At 42.1% G+C, this 15,267-nt stretch overlaps 2 protein-coding genes across 5 annotated transcripts; both read right to left on the minus strand.

Moving 5' to 3' along the window:
- Nucleotides 1-137: 137 nt before the first annotated feature.
- Nucleotides 138-5,242, minus strand: rnf14 (ring finger protein 14). Of its 3 annotated transcripts, none has more exons than XM_031571784.1 (8): nucleotides 5,137-5,242; nucleotides 4,207-4,362; nucleotides 3,965-4,095; nucleotides 2,728-3,246; nucleotides 1,879-2,107; nucleotides 1,333-1,505; nucleotides 915-1,042; nucleotides 138-796 (listed from the first exon to the last, which is right to left on the minus strand). In XM_031571784.1, exons 2-8 carry the CDS (start codon nucleotides 4,355-4,357, stop codon nucleotides 727-729), a joined length of 1,401 nt encoding a protein of 466 aa, XP_031427644.1. In that variant the 5' UTR covers nucleotides 4,358-4,362; nucleotides 5,137-5,242; the 3' UTR covers nucleotides 138-726. The 3 variants fall into 3 exon arrangements, with proteins under 3 accessions (XP_031427644.1, XP_012693262.1, XP_031427645.1); XM_012837808.2 differs by having other exon boundaries at nucleotides 915-1,045; XM_031571785.2 differs by lacking the exons at nucleotides 3,965-4,095; nucleotides 4,207-4,362; nucleotides 5,137-5,242 and adding an exon at nucleotides 3,344-3,869 and having other exon boundaries at nucleotides 915-1,045.
- A 468-nt stretch (nucleotides 5,243-5,710) lies between these two features.
- Nucleotides 5,711-14,807, minus strand: LOC105909189 (heat shock 70 kDa protein 4-like). 2 transcript variants are annotated; one of them, XM_012837800.3, is made up of 20 exons: nucleotides 14,710-14,807; nucleotides 14,444-14,606; nucleotides 12,807-12,864; nucleotides 12,529-12,669; nucleotides 12,242-12,364; nucleotides 12,014-12,113; nucleotides 11,715-11,848; nucleotides 11,164-11,408; nucleotides 10,665-10,741; nucleotides 10,349-10,500; nucleotides 9,991-10,100; nucleotides 9,616-9,755; nucleotides 9,298-9,479; nucleotides 8,862-8,954; nucleotides 8,599-8,751; nucleotides 8,278-8,403; nucleotides 7,836-7,943; nucleotides 7,624-7,743; nucleotides 7,371-7,532; nucleotides 5,711-7,016 (listed from the first exon to the last, which is right to left on the minus strand). In XM_012837800.3, exons 2-20 carry the CDS (start codon nucleotides 14,548-14,550, stop codon nucleotides 6,816-6,818), a joined length of 2,532 nt encoding a protein of 843 aa, XP_012693254.1. In that variant the 5' UTR covers nucleotides 14,551-14,606; nucleotides 14,710-14,807; the 3' UTR covers nucleotides 5,711-6,815. The 2 variants fall into 2 exon arrangements, with proteins under 2 accessions (XP_012693254.1, XP_031427642.1); XM_031571782.2 differs by having other exon boundaries at nucleotides 14,444-14,794.
- Between the last annotated feature and the right edge of the window lie 460 nt (nucleotides 14,808-15,267).

Genomic DNA, 15,267 nt, shown 5'->3' on the forward strand with positions numbered 1-15,267 from the left:
CCAGACCATCTGCAAACATGATACATTACTTATAGCAATAATACTATAATACATTAGCTACTACTTTCAACCACATACACTGTAGTAAACTATATGTTACTATATTAAACAATGAAACAATGCAAATGACACAGGAATTGATAACATATAATTCGTATTTACTTAAGCACAAAAACCCTGAAAATACAGAAACATATATTTGCATATAATTCCTTAAAATGATAATTCATGAAGCAATTATGCATGTATGTAAAAATCATAATTTCCTTGACTGTTTATCTTAGGACACTCTTTCAAAGCTAACATTTTGGAGATATGATGAATATTATCTGAAACATTGATTGTGTGTTTTGAACATATCATGCCACTTGCAATCTGAACTGCAATGGGTACAACAATGTATTCTTCATTCACATTCCACTTTAACCTCTTTTTTTAAACTGGAAAAAAGCTCATTTGTGAACTTCAACAAAGGTATTTTAGCATCCATGCTTTTTCAACCACTGCCAGGAGAGTGAGGAGCAGCAACATGATCTGGAAACACACCAGAATTTAACAGGGCAGAGTCTCACAAAGTTAGCTAAAGCGAGCCTGGCTTGTACTCAAAGTCTTTTCTTGTTCAACTCAGTGAGAACTATTCGTTTGGCTAGCTTTGTAAAACCCGACTCTGGCACACTGTCATAAAGTGCAGGTAGTGTATCCACTAAAAAGTGAGTGTGAGGGATCCTAGATCTCATCTTCATCGATCCAAAAGCCTTCATCTTGTGCGTCATCCACATCCATTCCTTGGAACAGCCTGAAATAAGAGGGAGAGATCTAAGATTTACATTCATGAGGACGATGCTGGGTGTACCCCCAATAGCTTATGAATGGGCGTGTGTCATGTGAAATGTGGGTGACTTTCTGTGACTCACTGGTTGAAACAGGGCGAGGAGCGGTTGCTGAAGTGGCCATAGGGGTCGGCCTTGGGGAGCATATTTAGACAGATCCAGCAGAAGTATTGCTTGCAGCTGCTGCATGTCATCTTGTTGCAGCCATCGACCTTCTAGAGAAAACCCACAGATAACAACCCTTCCATTACAAAAACAAAGACAAACTATTGCGGTTCAGATAGTGTTTTACCAACTGAAAATTATACAAACTAGGTGAGTCTGAATCCTCCTGCAACATATAATGCTAGTCTTTTGTATTGTGTTCTCTTCCTCTGTGTGTGTGTGTGTGTGTGTGTGTGTGTGTGTGTGTGTGTGTGTGTGTGTGTGTGTGTGTGTGTGTGTGTGTGTGTGTGTGTGTGTGTGTGAGTGAGTTGTGGTTAACTATATATGAAAGGGTCACCTGTATGTTTGTCCCACAGAAAGGGCAGCCTTTACAGTGCTCCTTCAGCCACTCTGTGCTGTAGGACTCTTCGACTATCCTCTGAATCACATGCTTCCCGTAGCGTTGTTCCATAAACGCCTTCCCATCGGGGCTGGCACTGAGGTATTCATCACGCAAGGCCAAAAGATCCTCTGGAGTCACACAAACATCAAACAGTCAACACTGACAGGTCACACAATCTCGTGGTTCACCCCAATTATCTGGAATCTGACCGACTTTGTGTTATTCAGTCTTCTCTTGTGTAAGGGGATAGCCACGTAGGCAAACCCATTTTAAGCCCAGACAGAATTGGGGCTAAAAGCCAAACATACAAGAGCTTTTGTCCAGCATCTTGACCTGCCCTGAGGCTCTTTGTAAATGACTGTGATGTGCTATAATGGCTCCACCTTTCTATTGGGATACTTCTATGCTACCCGGCCTTGTGTACAGCCACAGGAGGACAAGGAAACCCAGTAGACAAACTGCCGATGCGTGGAGTGTAAGATGAATGCTGGGAGGCCTCACCGATCTTAGCTTTGCAGGCAGACACGCCATGGTAGCCCCTATTGCACACGTGGCAGAAGGCGAACTTGCAGGCTGGGCAGATGGCCAACTTGGTCTCCGGCTCCAGCATCACAGCTGTACGGCACACCGTGCGAGGGCAGTACACAACATCTGGCATGCCGTCGAGGGTGGACTGCAAGAGGAGGCGGTCATAGCGGGCAAATTCAGCCTCTCCGACCAGCTTTTTAACCTGCAAAAGAGACACAGATCAATAAACACAGCATACAGGTAAGAGTGGCCCATAAGCAGGAAGAGGCAGTCCTAGCTTATTTGATGCCAAAGGCAAACTCATTTCTGTGCACACGCTCAGTTAAAACTTAATTCAGTGAAAGTGGAATCTCTTTCATTAAACACTAAACACAATATGTTTGCTCTGTTGCCTTAGGTGAATTAACATTTCAAATCCCAAGCACTGACCCTTTAAGCAGGGGACAAAGTTCAAATGGCAACACAGGAGAGGTTGTCACCCCCGAAAACCTGTTTGGTCATTCAGACTTTTGTGAAAGCCCTACACAAACACACTTAACTGAGAAAATTCCACAAGGTTATCTCTGAACAGAATCAGAGAAAAAAACAAACAAAAGGTAATGGTTCAGATTTACTAACAGAGGCTTTAGTCGCAGAATAATAGCCTAGTAAATGTTGCCCACTACCTCATCTCTAATGTTGCATGATGTGCATATGTTTCTGAGATAATGGTATTCAATAATAAAGTTTTACATTTAAAAAAAAAATATATACAAATTCACCCCATACACAAATATATACATATGATCACACATGTAAATGAAACATGCACACATATGTTACCTGTTCAGGTGTAGCTACAGAGGTACATTTGGGTTCAGGGCAGGAAAGGCACTGGACATTTCCGTCTCGAATCTGAATGGTGAAGTACTCGGCCATACAGTCGTTACAGTAGACGTGGTTGCAAACCTTGAAATATAGACAATCGGAACCCAGTTTCTCCGTGAAGCAAATGCCACAGTTCAACATCTTCCCATTGAAAACCTTCTGCCACTGCTCCTCATTGAAGTCAAGCAGCTGGACGGCAAGGTCATGCTCAGGATCCAGATCCAGAATAGCTCGGGGGTCAAGAGGGGTGTCTGGGTCGTCGTCTTCTTCTTGTGTAACAACTTCCTGGTTCGTGCTTGACCCTTTGGACTTGCTCTCGTGTTGAGACTTGCTGTGCGTGGACACCAGAAGAGGGGACTGAATTTCCAGGTAGCCCATTGCCTCCTCCTTCAGGAACTGGATCCAGGTGAAGAGGACTACGCAGCCTTCGTTCTCCTCCCACAACTCGTCCAAGCGCTTGCAGAGAGACGACAGCTGTATGTGTGTAAGAGAGTGAACGTAAAAAATAAATAGTGTGAGCGAATAGGGAATGGGTGTATGCTAGCAAGCCTATATTAAATATGTAAGTAACCTGTAGTACAGGCCCCCGGGTGCACATAACATCCAAGTGCACAAACAGCCTAGTCATGCAAAAGCCCACCTTTAAACAAAAGACCTAAAGACCTAAAAACAATGTTTGGTGTGCAGCTCAAAACAGACCAGAGATAAATGAAAAGGATATAGAACATTGTTAAGGGTGTGGTTGCAGCTAGTCCAAAGCTTAATGTTATAATTTTAAAGTGATACTCATAGCTGTTGAGGTTGTGTGGCAGACTAGGTTTTGTTTCAACGATGGGCACCTGGTGCCTGCTATCGCATTTGTGATAAAAACAGACTTATTGTTGGTGTATCAATTTATGCCAAGTGCCATAAAAAAGGTCAGGGCTGCAGGTAAGGCATGATTAATTGAGGGTTGTCAGCTGGTCTTGATTGGCCAGGGCAGTTCCACTCAATATACTAGCCTAAATCATTTAGTACTCAGGGTATTCAACCATTATACACATTATTAAGGTGAAGGCCGTAGCCTGGGATTAGACCTTGGGTAAAAGACAGAATTCACAGTAGCGTAACTGCAGAAAGAACTTGTGTAATACACTACACTCCTGAAGATTCAGTCAATACAGCACACTCGCAAGTGGAAATATAATGTCACCTGGGTCCTTTGTAGCCATTTGGACCTCAGTGTGAAGACTGGTGGGGAAGATGATGGGTAATCTTCAGGTAGCTCAAATTTCAGTACAACAGGAGGTAGGAAAGAGATATCATGTTCTGTCTGCTCCCCTCCTGTGAAATGTATAAGGAGATTCAACACCTTTTAAGGACACGTGTAGTACTTATGAGTTTAAGTATGTATGGATATGCTTGAAACAGCAGAGAAGCAGATAAGTTCGTTACCCTGGAAAACCACCTTGAAATCGGGGGGAAGATCCAGACACAGGTGTACTTCACCCCGCTCATCAGAATCTGCTCTGCGGAAGACGTCTTCGTCATAAATACTTGCTAAAGCAAGCATTTCATTCTCCCTTTCTTCCCGAGCAGCTGCCATTCAGACTACAAGTCAACACAACAGAACAAGGACTTCGATCAAATTACATTTGAGTTTGTACGCAGTCAACCGTTGAGCAACGTATACAACTGAATGTACAACTGAATGTTATCATCTTGATTAATGGAACTTTGACGTCATGAGTGACAAAGACAGATTTCAGTGTACAGCTAACTGGTAACTATCCAGTTACCTAAATTGCGTACTGAACTGTTACTGTGCATTATTAGAAAAATATATATTTTATTCAGTATGGCCCGGTTACATTATTTCAAGTGTGGTATTCAGGAGTGGTATTCAAGAGCAATACAATTCTGACTTAACGTTAACACAAACTTATGTAGCATAGCATAGCTAGATAGCAATGTTATCGATAGCTAAGTTAACAAACATGAGATAGCCAGGCTAGCTGTAATAAGTGCAAGGCTACGCTGTCCCAATTCAAAGTGATTGACATCTAGCTGAAACAGAGTAGAAATAATTATAAGTTTGATCGTGCTACTTGTGGCAATATGGCGAGAAAAAAAATATACAACGCGCTCAATCACAAGCCAAGGTAACTTACTTTGATAGCTAGCGATAGCTATCCTAACTTAGCTAAAGGTGGGCCCTGGCCAGTCTTATGGTAGCTAACGTCAAGACCCCCAATACCACAAAGGGGTAGCAGAGTAATGGCAACCATTTAAAAGCTAGGCAGGGTACATATGGTTCATTCTTTGACTTCTGATATCACACAGTCGCTTATTACTCCGCATACATTGTAATAAAAGTTTAATTACCCTATTTTCGGCCCTCATATAGTGAAGCCGTCCCGCCCGGTCACAGCAGGGCTCATTGACTCATACTATAACGTTGCCACCTACTGGAGTAGCTTGTAAATTCAGAATTAGATCAAGCCTGACCCTTCATTACAGCTTTTCATTCAATAGGTTAAGACATATTTTTGTTTTGTCAATTACTTGTTTTGACATTTGCAGGACAGGGGGGTATTCCAAGTACGTGGTTTAGTGACAAAAAGTGTTTACTCTGAGTGAACTTACCCAGGTATACCAGGCCTATTTAGAATGCCTCCCAGGTGTTGGCATCTGTGACCTGCTCTAGACACATACCCAAACAAATCACTTCCCTATTCGATATAGCAAACTTCTGGGATACTCCTATTACCATGAAGTAGGCTAAAATAAGAACTTTGTAGGCTTCCACCAATCTTGAATGCCCTGTCTACCAAGGGCCCTTGTGTTGCTCAACTTATTTAGCTTTTTTTAATATCATACAGCATCCTCAAGGAAATCAAAGCAAGAAGTCAGCGTCTCCAAATATCCCACCATCAGAAAGCAACAGAATTCAGGTGGCTATGTGATTGTACACCAACAAGGTGTTATTTATTTATTGAGCAGTGATGCAGAGTAGAAAAAATGTCAACTCCAGCCCAGGAGGTTGTTTTCCTTTACTTAACATTGAAATACTGCATAACAGTGACCAAGGTCAGCTTCAACATAGAATGCTTGGTTTATAATTGTGCCTCTAAAATGAATATCTTACAACACTATAATTAAGTCAAACAACAAGCCTGGCTTGAACATACCTCACCATCTCATGTCATTATAATCCTATAGAGGATCTATCATTTAAAACTTCACCTAGCATCCCATATTTACATATATAGTGTATGGAGACAGCTTTAAGTTCAGAAAACATAAGTCTCCACAGGTATACTATAATAGATAGATACATGGGCCAATATAGTCATGATTATCTAGTGGGCTTATGACAATGTTGGAACATGGGTTGGCATGTACTCTAGAGCTACGCTGAGCCAAAACTCTGCCTGCTTCTGTGCCAAGCGAGAAATATTTCCATGATTATTTAGGAATATGTGTCTGTTAATGTTAGAAACCACAGCTTCATTCAGCCCATTCATATTTTACTAAGATGAGAATTAATGCAGGGATGCAGGAATATATTCTACAGGGAAATGTCAAAACCAAACAGCTGAAATCATCACTATTTTCCTATCTGGTGAAGTAAACAGAAGGCTTCAAGTTCTCAGAAATGTCTAACATATCACCTTGACATTTTTGTGAGGGAATCAAAATAACTTCAACTGACATGAATATGTATCTACATTCTACAACCCACTAGGCCACATACCCACTTTGCCAAAAACAACAATGTACACACATCCACTAACTTTCCAGGAAATAATTTTTTTTTTTTTTTGCTGTTTGGTTTTAAACTTTGACAGAAAATATATGTTAAATAATTTGATTAAGCAACAAAAAAAAGAGGGGGGGGGGGGAAAGAAAAACAGTACAGTAGAGTAGACAGAGGCGTATACACCGAATGAGCCCAGAAGTGTCCTAATGAACATGGAGCACAGGAAGAACTGAAGAGTCCATCGAGTGTTGAAGCACAAACAGAGACCTTGGCGAATCGGTGCTCACACAGCACATGAGGTTTAGTCTAGATCCATTTCAGCCTTTTTCTCTGTGGGCTCAGACCCTGGTTGTGCGCCGCTGCCTTTCTGTGGGCTTCCTGTCTGGGCCTCACCGGGCTGCTGTCCGTTCACCGGGCCGTTCTGCTCCTCCTTCTCCTCTTTGGGAAGCTCCACTTTGGGCTTGGGCTTCGTGACGATGGGAGAGCAAACGTCCAACAGCTCCTGCGTGGATGAAAGAGTGAGGATATAGGAAAAGGAGCAATACCAGTGACATTCAAGATTACATATATATTAAACGAGGGAGACATAACCGACAAAAGGCATTTGACAGTTGTGCGTTCTGTGATACACATGTAGGTCATTCACAAGATCGAAAGGCCATTATGTCAGAAACACTAGCTATTCGTGGTCTGTTGCAAACTGTTTAGAAGGTCACTAGCATAACTGCAATGATGCACTCAAATTTTTTAATTTCCCATTTTCTGTCTTGTTTGATGATTTCTGCTCAGATTTAGAGCATTGGAGGCAAACTCCCTCGTCATTGAATGATTCACTCCAGTAGTGCAGCAGCAGTACCTTTGTCTTGGCCTGGATCTCTTTTATGGTGACAACAGGCTTCTGGGTAAAACTCTGTTTGCTCTGCTGGTTCATCTTGCTGTTCATCCAGATCATGGTATCATTCACCATCTTGTCCACCTTTGTGATGTCTGCTTCTTCCAAGTGGTCATACTTCTCATCCTACGGTCAGACATTTACCAACATTTGTTTATATGTTTTTGGCCACAAGAGCTGACAAATCAATGTTTTCAACTACTGCACACCTGATTACCTTAGTTTTGTATGCTTCTACGATTTTCATATATTGCTGAATTAGTTTTCCCAGTTTGTCGAATGCTTTTGGTCTCTCTTCAGCCTCTTGGTATCGCTCCATGATGGGTTGTCCAAATTTCTGAGCGTGGACAACATTGAATTAAAACAATTATTGGAATTACACCATTTTGTATCCTGATACAGAGGATGTGAACAATGTCTCCAAATTACCTTTAATTCAGCCAGTTTGTCAATATACACTTGTTTCTGTTGGTCCTCCCCATCTTCATACAGCCAGTTTTCTGTATCTTCAAGTTTTATGGAAAAGGAGTCTCGTTCCTGCATTTCAAACACAGGACGGTTAAAATGGAAAGAAATCTTTATTTTTCATATCTAAAAACACTGTAGAGCAGACACATGTGACAAAAGGAAGATTAAGACTAAGGACATAAGTCATAAATGACAGTGGAGCAAAACTAGATCCCTTCACCCCTCCCCCATATCTGCAACGAGAGGTTAAGTACAGTTTCAGGTTTTAGTCAGTGTAGTTATCTGGATTAACTCTATAATCCTGCTTTGTGAAAAGCACCCCCCCTCCAACACACACTTCTACTGCTTTAATTATCAGGCAGGCTTGCAATGTGTAAATGACCTCAAGGTGCTTACTACTCACCTCCTCAGTGACAAATTTCTCCAGTAATCCGTGCAGTTTGTCCCTCATTTCGTATACATACTCCTCCACAAAGTTCTTGGCGTCATTTCGCTCCTTCTCCAGTTTGTCCTGCATGATCATCTTGCCCTAAAACATGTTTGAGAGCACACATTCTCACCATGCCAAACAGGTCTCACATTGAAATGAAAATATCAAAATTAAAACCCAGATCCTCAAGGGAAGGTTAGAAGAAAAAAAAAAAAAAAAAAACTTTCTTGAACATGAATTATCAGATTAGACCAGTTGTATCAGTTTTACAGCTAATTCATTCTTCAACGTTACCTCATTCTCTACAAATGTATTCAGCACGTCATTTGACAGTTGCCAATGCAGGCTGTTCTGTACGGGCAGGTCCACAGTCTTCGTCTTCACTTTGGCCTTCTTACTCGAAGGAGGCTGGTCAGTCTTCTTCTCCTGTTTCCCGTCCTCGGACGTCTTAAATAAGAAGAAATGACCGACACCATTCAAGCCAGGGCAGGTTTGTGCAGAACACACAGTCAGGACATCAGAAGAGAGTTTTGGTGTAAGGTCAAAACTGTGCTTACCTCCATGTCTTCAGAGTCTGATTTCTTATCAGCGCTCTCTTTCTGGCCGTCTCCCTGGGGCTTCTGCTCTCCCTGGTCTACCTGCATCTTCGCCTAGCAGAATAAAGCAGAGATGTCTCTCAAATCAGGAGCAGTGGCAATGCGCTTAAATGGACAGTTCCTCGTCAGCTATGTGAACACTGTGCATGTAGAAACTGCAACTAAGAACCTCACTGAGAGAGAGAACGATCAAATCATGAATACACAAGAAAAGGAGAGGAAGAGTCAGACAAAGTGGCAGCTCCAGAGTGTGACAGCAGAATAACTTAGAGAACATGGCCATCAGAGAGGGTGGATGTTATTTTCAACAGCAAATCCAACCATCTGATGTCTAATGGCTGATGATTACTTTAAATGAAATTATGGGAAAGCGTGAGAGACAGACGGAGAGACTCACATCATCTTCCTTTGAGGTGCCCTCTGTCTCCATTTGCTCCTCTACGTCGGTGGACTTAACCACCTCCACGAGCGAGGCACTGGAGACGCTGAACGCACCGTGCACGTTCACCCGTACCTTCACTTTCACCTTGGAGCTCTCACCAGACGCTTGTGGGACCACCTTCTGGACCTGGAACTGGCCTGAAGGGAGACAAAAGACCTGGTTGGACAAGCTGGTCTGAGAGGTGTGAGTCAATACATAACACGTGGCATGGTATCAGAAAGAAAATGATACACAGTTTGGTTCTTTTTCACCAGTGAAGTCTTTACTTTGTACCTATTGTTGGGTCTGTGTAGGGCAGCTCTTTGGGGTTACTGTAGTACGCCTCCAGGGAGAAGGGCTCTTTGCGGTAAAATGTTAGCACTTTGGAGAAGGGCGCCGCATGGTTCTTGGGAAACACTTCACAGTCGCTGCAGCTGGGGAGAGGTTTTTGACAGGAGGTGTTACATAAAATCATTCAACATGATGAGTATATAAAGTGAAAATTAAACAGTAATCCCCATCCACTTAAAAAGCGAATTTTGTATATGCTGTGTGAAGCAACAACGCAAACAGCAGTTAAATAGTTGAGGTACGTACATGAATACTATACATACAGGAACATATTTTAATTTCTTGGGCTCCAGTGCGATAGCTGGCTGAGATCCTTACCCAAGTCCTTCTTCAGCTCCATTTGAGCTCCATTTAAGAGAGATGGGGTAAGGGACCACATCAGTGATGGAGAACTCCCGTACTTTAAAGGCCGGGGAAAGGATTGCACACTAGGGTGGTAGGATTAAAAGCACAGTTATTACATAAGTACTGAAAAAACTAAACTTTAAAAGGCATAGCTTAAAAGGAAAGAAAAATGACAGTGGAAGGACAGAACAATGTTCTATTCAGTTTGTAGACCAAAATGGCCAAATATATACATTTAAATGTAAGATTATTAAATGATGTAAAGTGTGTGTGTGTGAGCGAAAACAAAGAAGAATTAGAGAGAGAGAGTGCATGTGTTAACAGCGCAGACCTGCAGTGCACAGCCTCTGGCCACAGCTTCGTCAGCATTGAGCGTAGTGTTCAGCTCCTTGCCGAAGAATTTGCTGATTCGCTCCTTGACTGCAGGCATCCTGGTGGCAGCACCCACGAGTTCCACTGCGTAGATGTCCTCCTTCTTCAGCTCTGGGAAAATCAAAGGCAGTGCATCATTCTGGGTAGGGGTTGGCTGGGTGGGTATTTGTGTGTGTGTGTGTGTGTGGGTCAGACTGCAGTCACGGCTGCCTGGGGCATGTACTGGAGCCTGTGGCATGCTGCTACAGCTGCTGCACCCTGTGGCTGCTACTTACTGGCCTGCTCCATGACGCTGCGCAGGGGACCCTCCACCTTGGCCAGCAGCCCGGCACTGAGCTCTTCAAACCGGCCCCTGGAAGAACAGCGTCAGGCACTATTATTACACACACAGGCCACGCTCACGTTCTTACACACACAAGCAGCTGCTGCGCTACAAACAACTCATTCAGAGCCACTTATATCATGACACATACTCACTAAATAAACATGTAGAGAAACTACCCCCCCCCCCCCACGTAGCAGTTAGTCAAGATCTCCTTAGCTAAAAGCACAAAGACAGTGGATCTGTGTATATCTAAGCGTTCTTCCAATAATGACAATAGTGCAATAACATGGCAAAATGCTTTCAGGGAACAAGAAAAATAGCACTTAGCACAGCCAATAGCAGAAAAGCTTGCAAAGGATTCTGCGAGCAGCCTCTGAATTCCCTATTCAGGAAAAAACATTCATGCATAAACATGCGTCCTCTACACTGACTGTTTGCCGTTAACCAACCTGTTAAGTTTGGAGGTGACGTCGACGCCATTCATGAAGCACTCGATGTTGAGGGGCAGGTCAGAGCAGTTGGCACTCATCAGCTTCTTCAGCTTCTCGCTCTCCTGGGCGAGGCGTACCTTTGCACGGGGGTTCGACTGCACGTCTAATTTGTACTTCTTCACAAACTCCTCGCTGAAGTTCTTAACCAGTACATTATCAAAGTCTTTCCCTCCAAGTTCAGGGTCAAATGCAGAGGCCAGAACCTATTGGTCAATGCAAATGATAAATAAATATTCAACTTGGTAAAAGGAAGATATTTCAATACACCAAATGTTATACCTCTCTGTCACTACAATGACTGGTCACAGGACACTTGTAGCTGCCACGGTCTAATAGCTATATGTTTTTAACTGTGCACATAAAAAAGCAACTGCAAGAAATAACACTTCAGTAGTAATCCAGATTTCATAAATGACATTTATCAAGGTGTCTAGCTAGCATTATTCCTAAAGGGCATCCCTTTCCAGCTGCTGTAATTCAGTAAGAGTAACCAAAACAGGCAGCCTTACCTTGACCTTTCCTTTGTTGAAGGCACACACAGAGACCTGGAACCCACAGTGTCCCATATCCACAAACACCACTGTTCTAGGCTTCTCCTCCGGGTTGGGAAGATCTTGCTTGTAGATCCCATAGGCAAGTGCCACTGTTTAATCAGTTCAAAAGAAAATGATTAAAAAATAAAATGTATGCATGTTACATATTAATATGTCTGGGAATAAAAAGGTGACGTGAGAACCACAACCTGCTTGGTTGTGAATGCCTGGGTGTGTTACTGTGATTTTTTGTGGGCAAGCCCTAGTGTGTTTACCTGCTGTGGTGTCATTAATTAGCCTTAGGCAGTTCAATCCAGCGATCTGTGCTGCATCCAAAAGTGATCTCCTCTCAGCGTCCGTGAAATAGCTGGGAACCTGGCGATCGCAAAACACATTTCATATACCGAGGGACTGCTTAACAATGAAACACTCTTTAGTTCTAATAGCCTAGGGCCTCAAGAGTGAGTGAGAGCAGAGGATGCATCTGCTCGTCAGTTACGTACAGAGATGACGCAGTCCACCACCGGCTTTTTCATCGCAGCCTCAGCAGTTTCCTTCAGTTTGGTCAGAAGCATGCCGGTGACTTGCTCAATGCTGAAGATCCTCTCCTCCTCCATATACATCACCTTTTTGTTTTTGTTTGAAAAACAAACAAACACACAAAAACACCTATTAACCAGTGACCTTGTACCTCCTCAGTAGAGCAACTTTTACATTCCCAAAACCCACTGATGGGCTTTACTTATTTAAAAGACATTACAGGACTTTGATTATAGTTTGGCTGTATTACCTTAACACCAGTTGTGCCATGGGGCATCTGAGCCAGTTCGTAGGCCGTGTTGGGCTTCGCTGCCTGGATGTACGCGTCAGTGAAGGCTCGGCCATGGAATCTCTTGAATGCCTGGACAGTGTTTTTGCAGTTTGTGACGACCTTAAGGGGACACGGTGAGTTACATGTTAACACCCTTCGCAGCAATTATTCCTTTCACTACTTCAATAAGACGTGAAACCTGTGGCAACAACGATTCATCCAAGTCCATGTTGCAATAATGACAAGTTGAGGCTTACCTGATTTTTGGCTGCAGTGCCTATTGAGCGATTATGTGGTCCAAACGAAACGAACGAGCTGTAAAAAAAAAATGAATAGCGGAAAACAAAAGATCAACAAATACACATGTGATGAGACAATGCAATGCAACAACACACAAATTCACAGTAAAAAAGACAATGCAAACTATATAATCTTTATCAGTGCAAGAAAATATCACTGTAAGGATGGTTATGAAATTCTGTAATTTAGAGTACACATGAAAGTGGAACTTGCCTACAGATAACAGTCAGTTTCAGAATCAGAATTGTTTTTATTGCCAAGTTAACGCCTACCAGGATTTTGTTTTGGCATCAAAACAAATATGTGGTAACATGGAAAACACAACAACATTAATAGTATAGTAGTACTAAAACAACTTGTTTAGACAATATTTACTTTAGTAATAACCTTGTAATGCAGATTTACAGTAATAATGACAGCACATTCACATTGCAGAATAAAATGGTACTACACAACCATCAATCTGTGGTGTCAATGCCACGGTAGTCTAATTTTACATAATTGGTTGAGGTAAACACACCATAAGTGGACAAGTTCATTTGCTCCTGGGAATTAAGGAATTCATTTGAGATGGTGGGTGTGTCATATGCATGTTATGTAAAGTCATAGAGTTATGACATGTAGAGTTATAAATCATCAGTAGAATCGGGCACAGCAGCATTATATTGACTATTTGTGTTATTCCGGAGTGAAAAGTATGTGTTTAGTGTTCAATGGAATTGATTTATTTAGCCTAAACTGAAAACTGACCCACGCCCTGTAATGAACTAGCTACGTTTCTGATTATAGGGAACAGAATCTCACCGTTCAGAGCATGTACAGCAGCATGGAATATATTTTAAACAAATATATCGAGGTCGGAGACTAAGAAAATAATCTGTCATGTCGATAAGAGTTGTTTCTCTCTGTAAATTACGCTAACTCAGAAACAACAACAGCAATTAAGATGCAGTTACGGCTACATGCTAAACAATCAAACAGACTCTTCTTGGAATAGACATTGCTCAAATAAAATTAGTTAAGAATGTGCATTAGTTACGTTCCTGTAACTCGGTATATGTGGTAGTTTACTGCACACCGCTACGTAAGCATCCACTGCCAATTGCAAATCACTAGCTAGAATATTCCTGTGACCGACTGCTGGCGTCACACAGCGACTGAGCAAGTACAGTTCAGCACGCCACTTGCAGGATAACGTTAGGCTATCCGTATAGCACACACTCTATAGCATGATGCTAACCCATCACATAGCAATGCCGACATTGCAGGGTTAGAAGTGTCAGCTAATCACTTATCTGCCATGAAAGTTATGTTACACTACACGTACATTAACGCTCCGATTCATACCCAAGCGATACAAATTATTCAGGCAGGAGCTTACGTCAGGATACAAGCTAGGTGAAATGACGTTAATTGAGTTTGGAAATGCAGCATTCATGTGTGCGGTGCTTATCTTCTGTAGTTAGGCCTCACTGTATGGTTACTAAAGCTTACATTTCTAATGTAGTAAATATCAAGCATTGTGTGCTTTTGAACTCCAAGGATAAGTACTTTCGTAAAAGATCATTAACAATGATGTTAAAGTTTTACTTACGGTGTACATCGGTCACTGTATTCATTCGCAACGGTCTCGATTCCCCCGGATCGAGCAACAGCAACATAACAGCTTTGAAAGCCAACATCAAATCCCACCACTGACATGTTTAGTTAAGGTATTTTGTTAACCAAGTTGTGACACTTCTATTCACAATGCCGACCTGTAGTACGTAGACAGAAAACAAAAATGGAACTAAACCTCAAATAATAACGTCCAAAATATCCGCCAATATATATCGCCTTCTACTCATAATCCAAACCCACCACACGATGTTCCCTGTTCATGTATTGCACACACCGGCTAGCATAGACAGTAAAACGAGGCTAGCCCTCACGCCAAATACCATCATATCGCGAGACGTGGAGGGTTCTAGATTAGTCTGGACGATTGGTCTGGACTTTTCGGGGACATTACACAGAGGTGACGTTGAAGGCGGAGAATTTAGGCTACGAAATTTGCGCTGCGCAATAAGGAACAAATCTCATTTAAAGACATCATTCGATTACATAAACACATATAAACAAACAGACGGCATACACATATATGTACATATACTTTTAGATAGACTTTTATATGTATATACATGTATAAGGACTTCGGGCAACATTTCTTTCCTAAAGGTAAAAGATCACACGTGTTCCCAGAGCGGTCCTCTGTTACTCAGGTAACTTTCAGCATTGGTTGAAATTCACACTGTTTCAAAATTAATTGTATTCTACCATGTACGTGTGACTCTACCATTACATGCAGCAAATCCACCTGTAAAGGCTGTAAACAGTCTGTGGAGGAAATTCCCATCTCTCTATAAACAGTCATAGCCT

This window comes from Clupea harengus, chromosome 8, assembly GCF_900700415.2.
Source record: "Clupea harengus chromosome 8, Ch_v2.0.2, whole genome shotgun sequence".
Classification (NCBI taxonomy): Eukaryota; Metazoa; Chordata; class Actinopteri; order Clupeiformes; family Clupeidae; genus Clupea; species Clupea harengus.

What these genes read in the sequence shown, in the direction of transcription:
- rnf14 (XM_012837808.2), bottom strand. Translation starts at nt 4,357, where the DNA reads ATGGCAGCTGCTCGGGAAGAAAGGGAGAATGAAATGCTTGCTTTAGCA. An exon ending in TTTCAAGGTGGTTTTCCAGG is followed by an intron (nt 4,096 to 4,206) that starts GTAACGAACTTA and finishes TACATTTCACAG; the next exon opens with GAGGGGAGCAGACAGAACAT. An exon ending in TCTGTGGGACAAACATACAG is followed by an intron (nt 1,046 to 1,332) that starts GTGACCCTTTCA and finishes GGTTTTCTCTAG; the next exon opens with AAGGTCGATGGCTGCAACAA.
- LOC105909189 (XM_012837800.3), bottom strand. Translation starts at nt 14,550, where the DNA reads ATGTCAGTGGTGGGATTTGATGTTGGCTTTCAAAGCTGTTATGTTGCT. An exon ending in GCACTGCAGCCAAAAATCAG is followed by an intron (nt 12,670 to 12,806) that starts GTAAGCCTCAAC and finishes TGTCCCCTTAAG; the next exon opens with GTCGTCACAAACTGCAAAAA. An exon ending in TAGAAGCATACAAAACTAAG is followed by an intron (nt 7,533 to 7,623) that starts GTAATCAGGTGT and finishes GTCTGACCGTAG; the next exon opens with GATGAGAAGTATGACCACTT.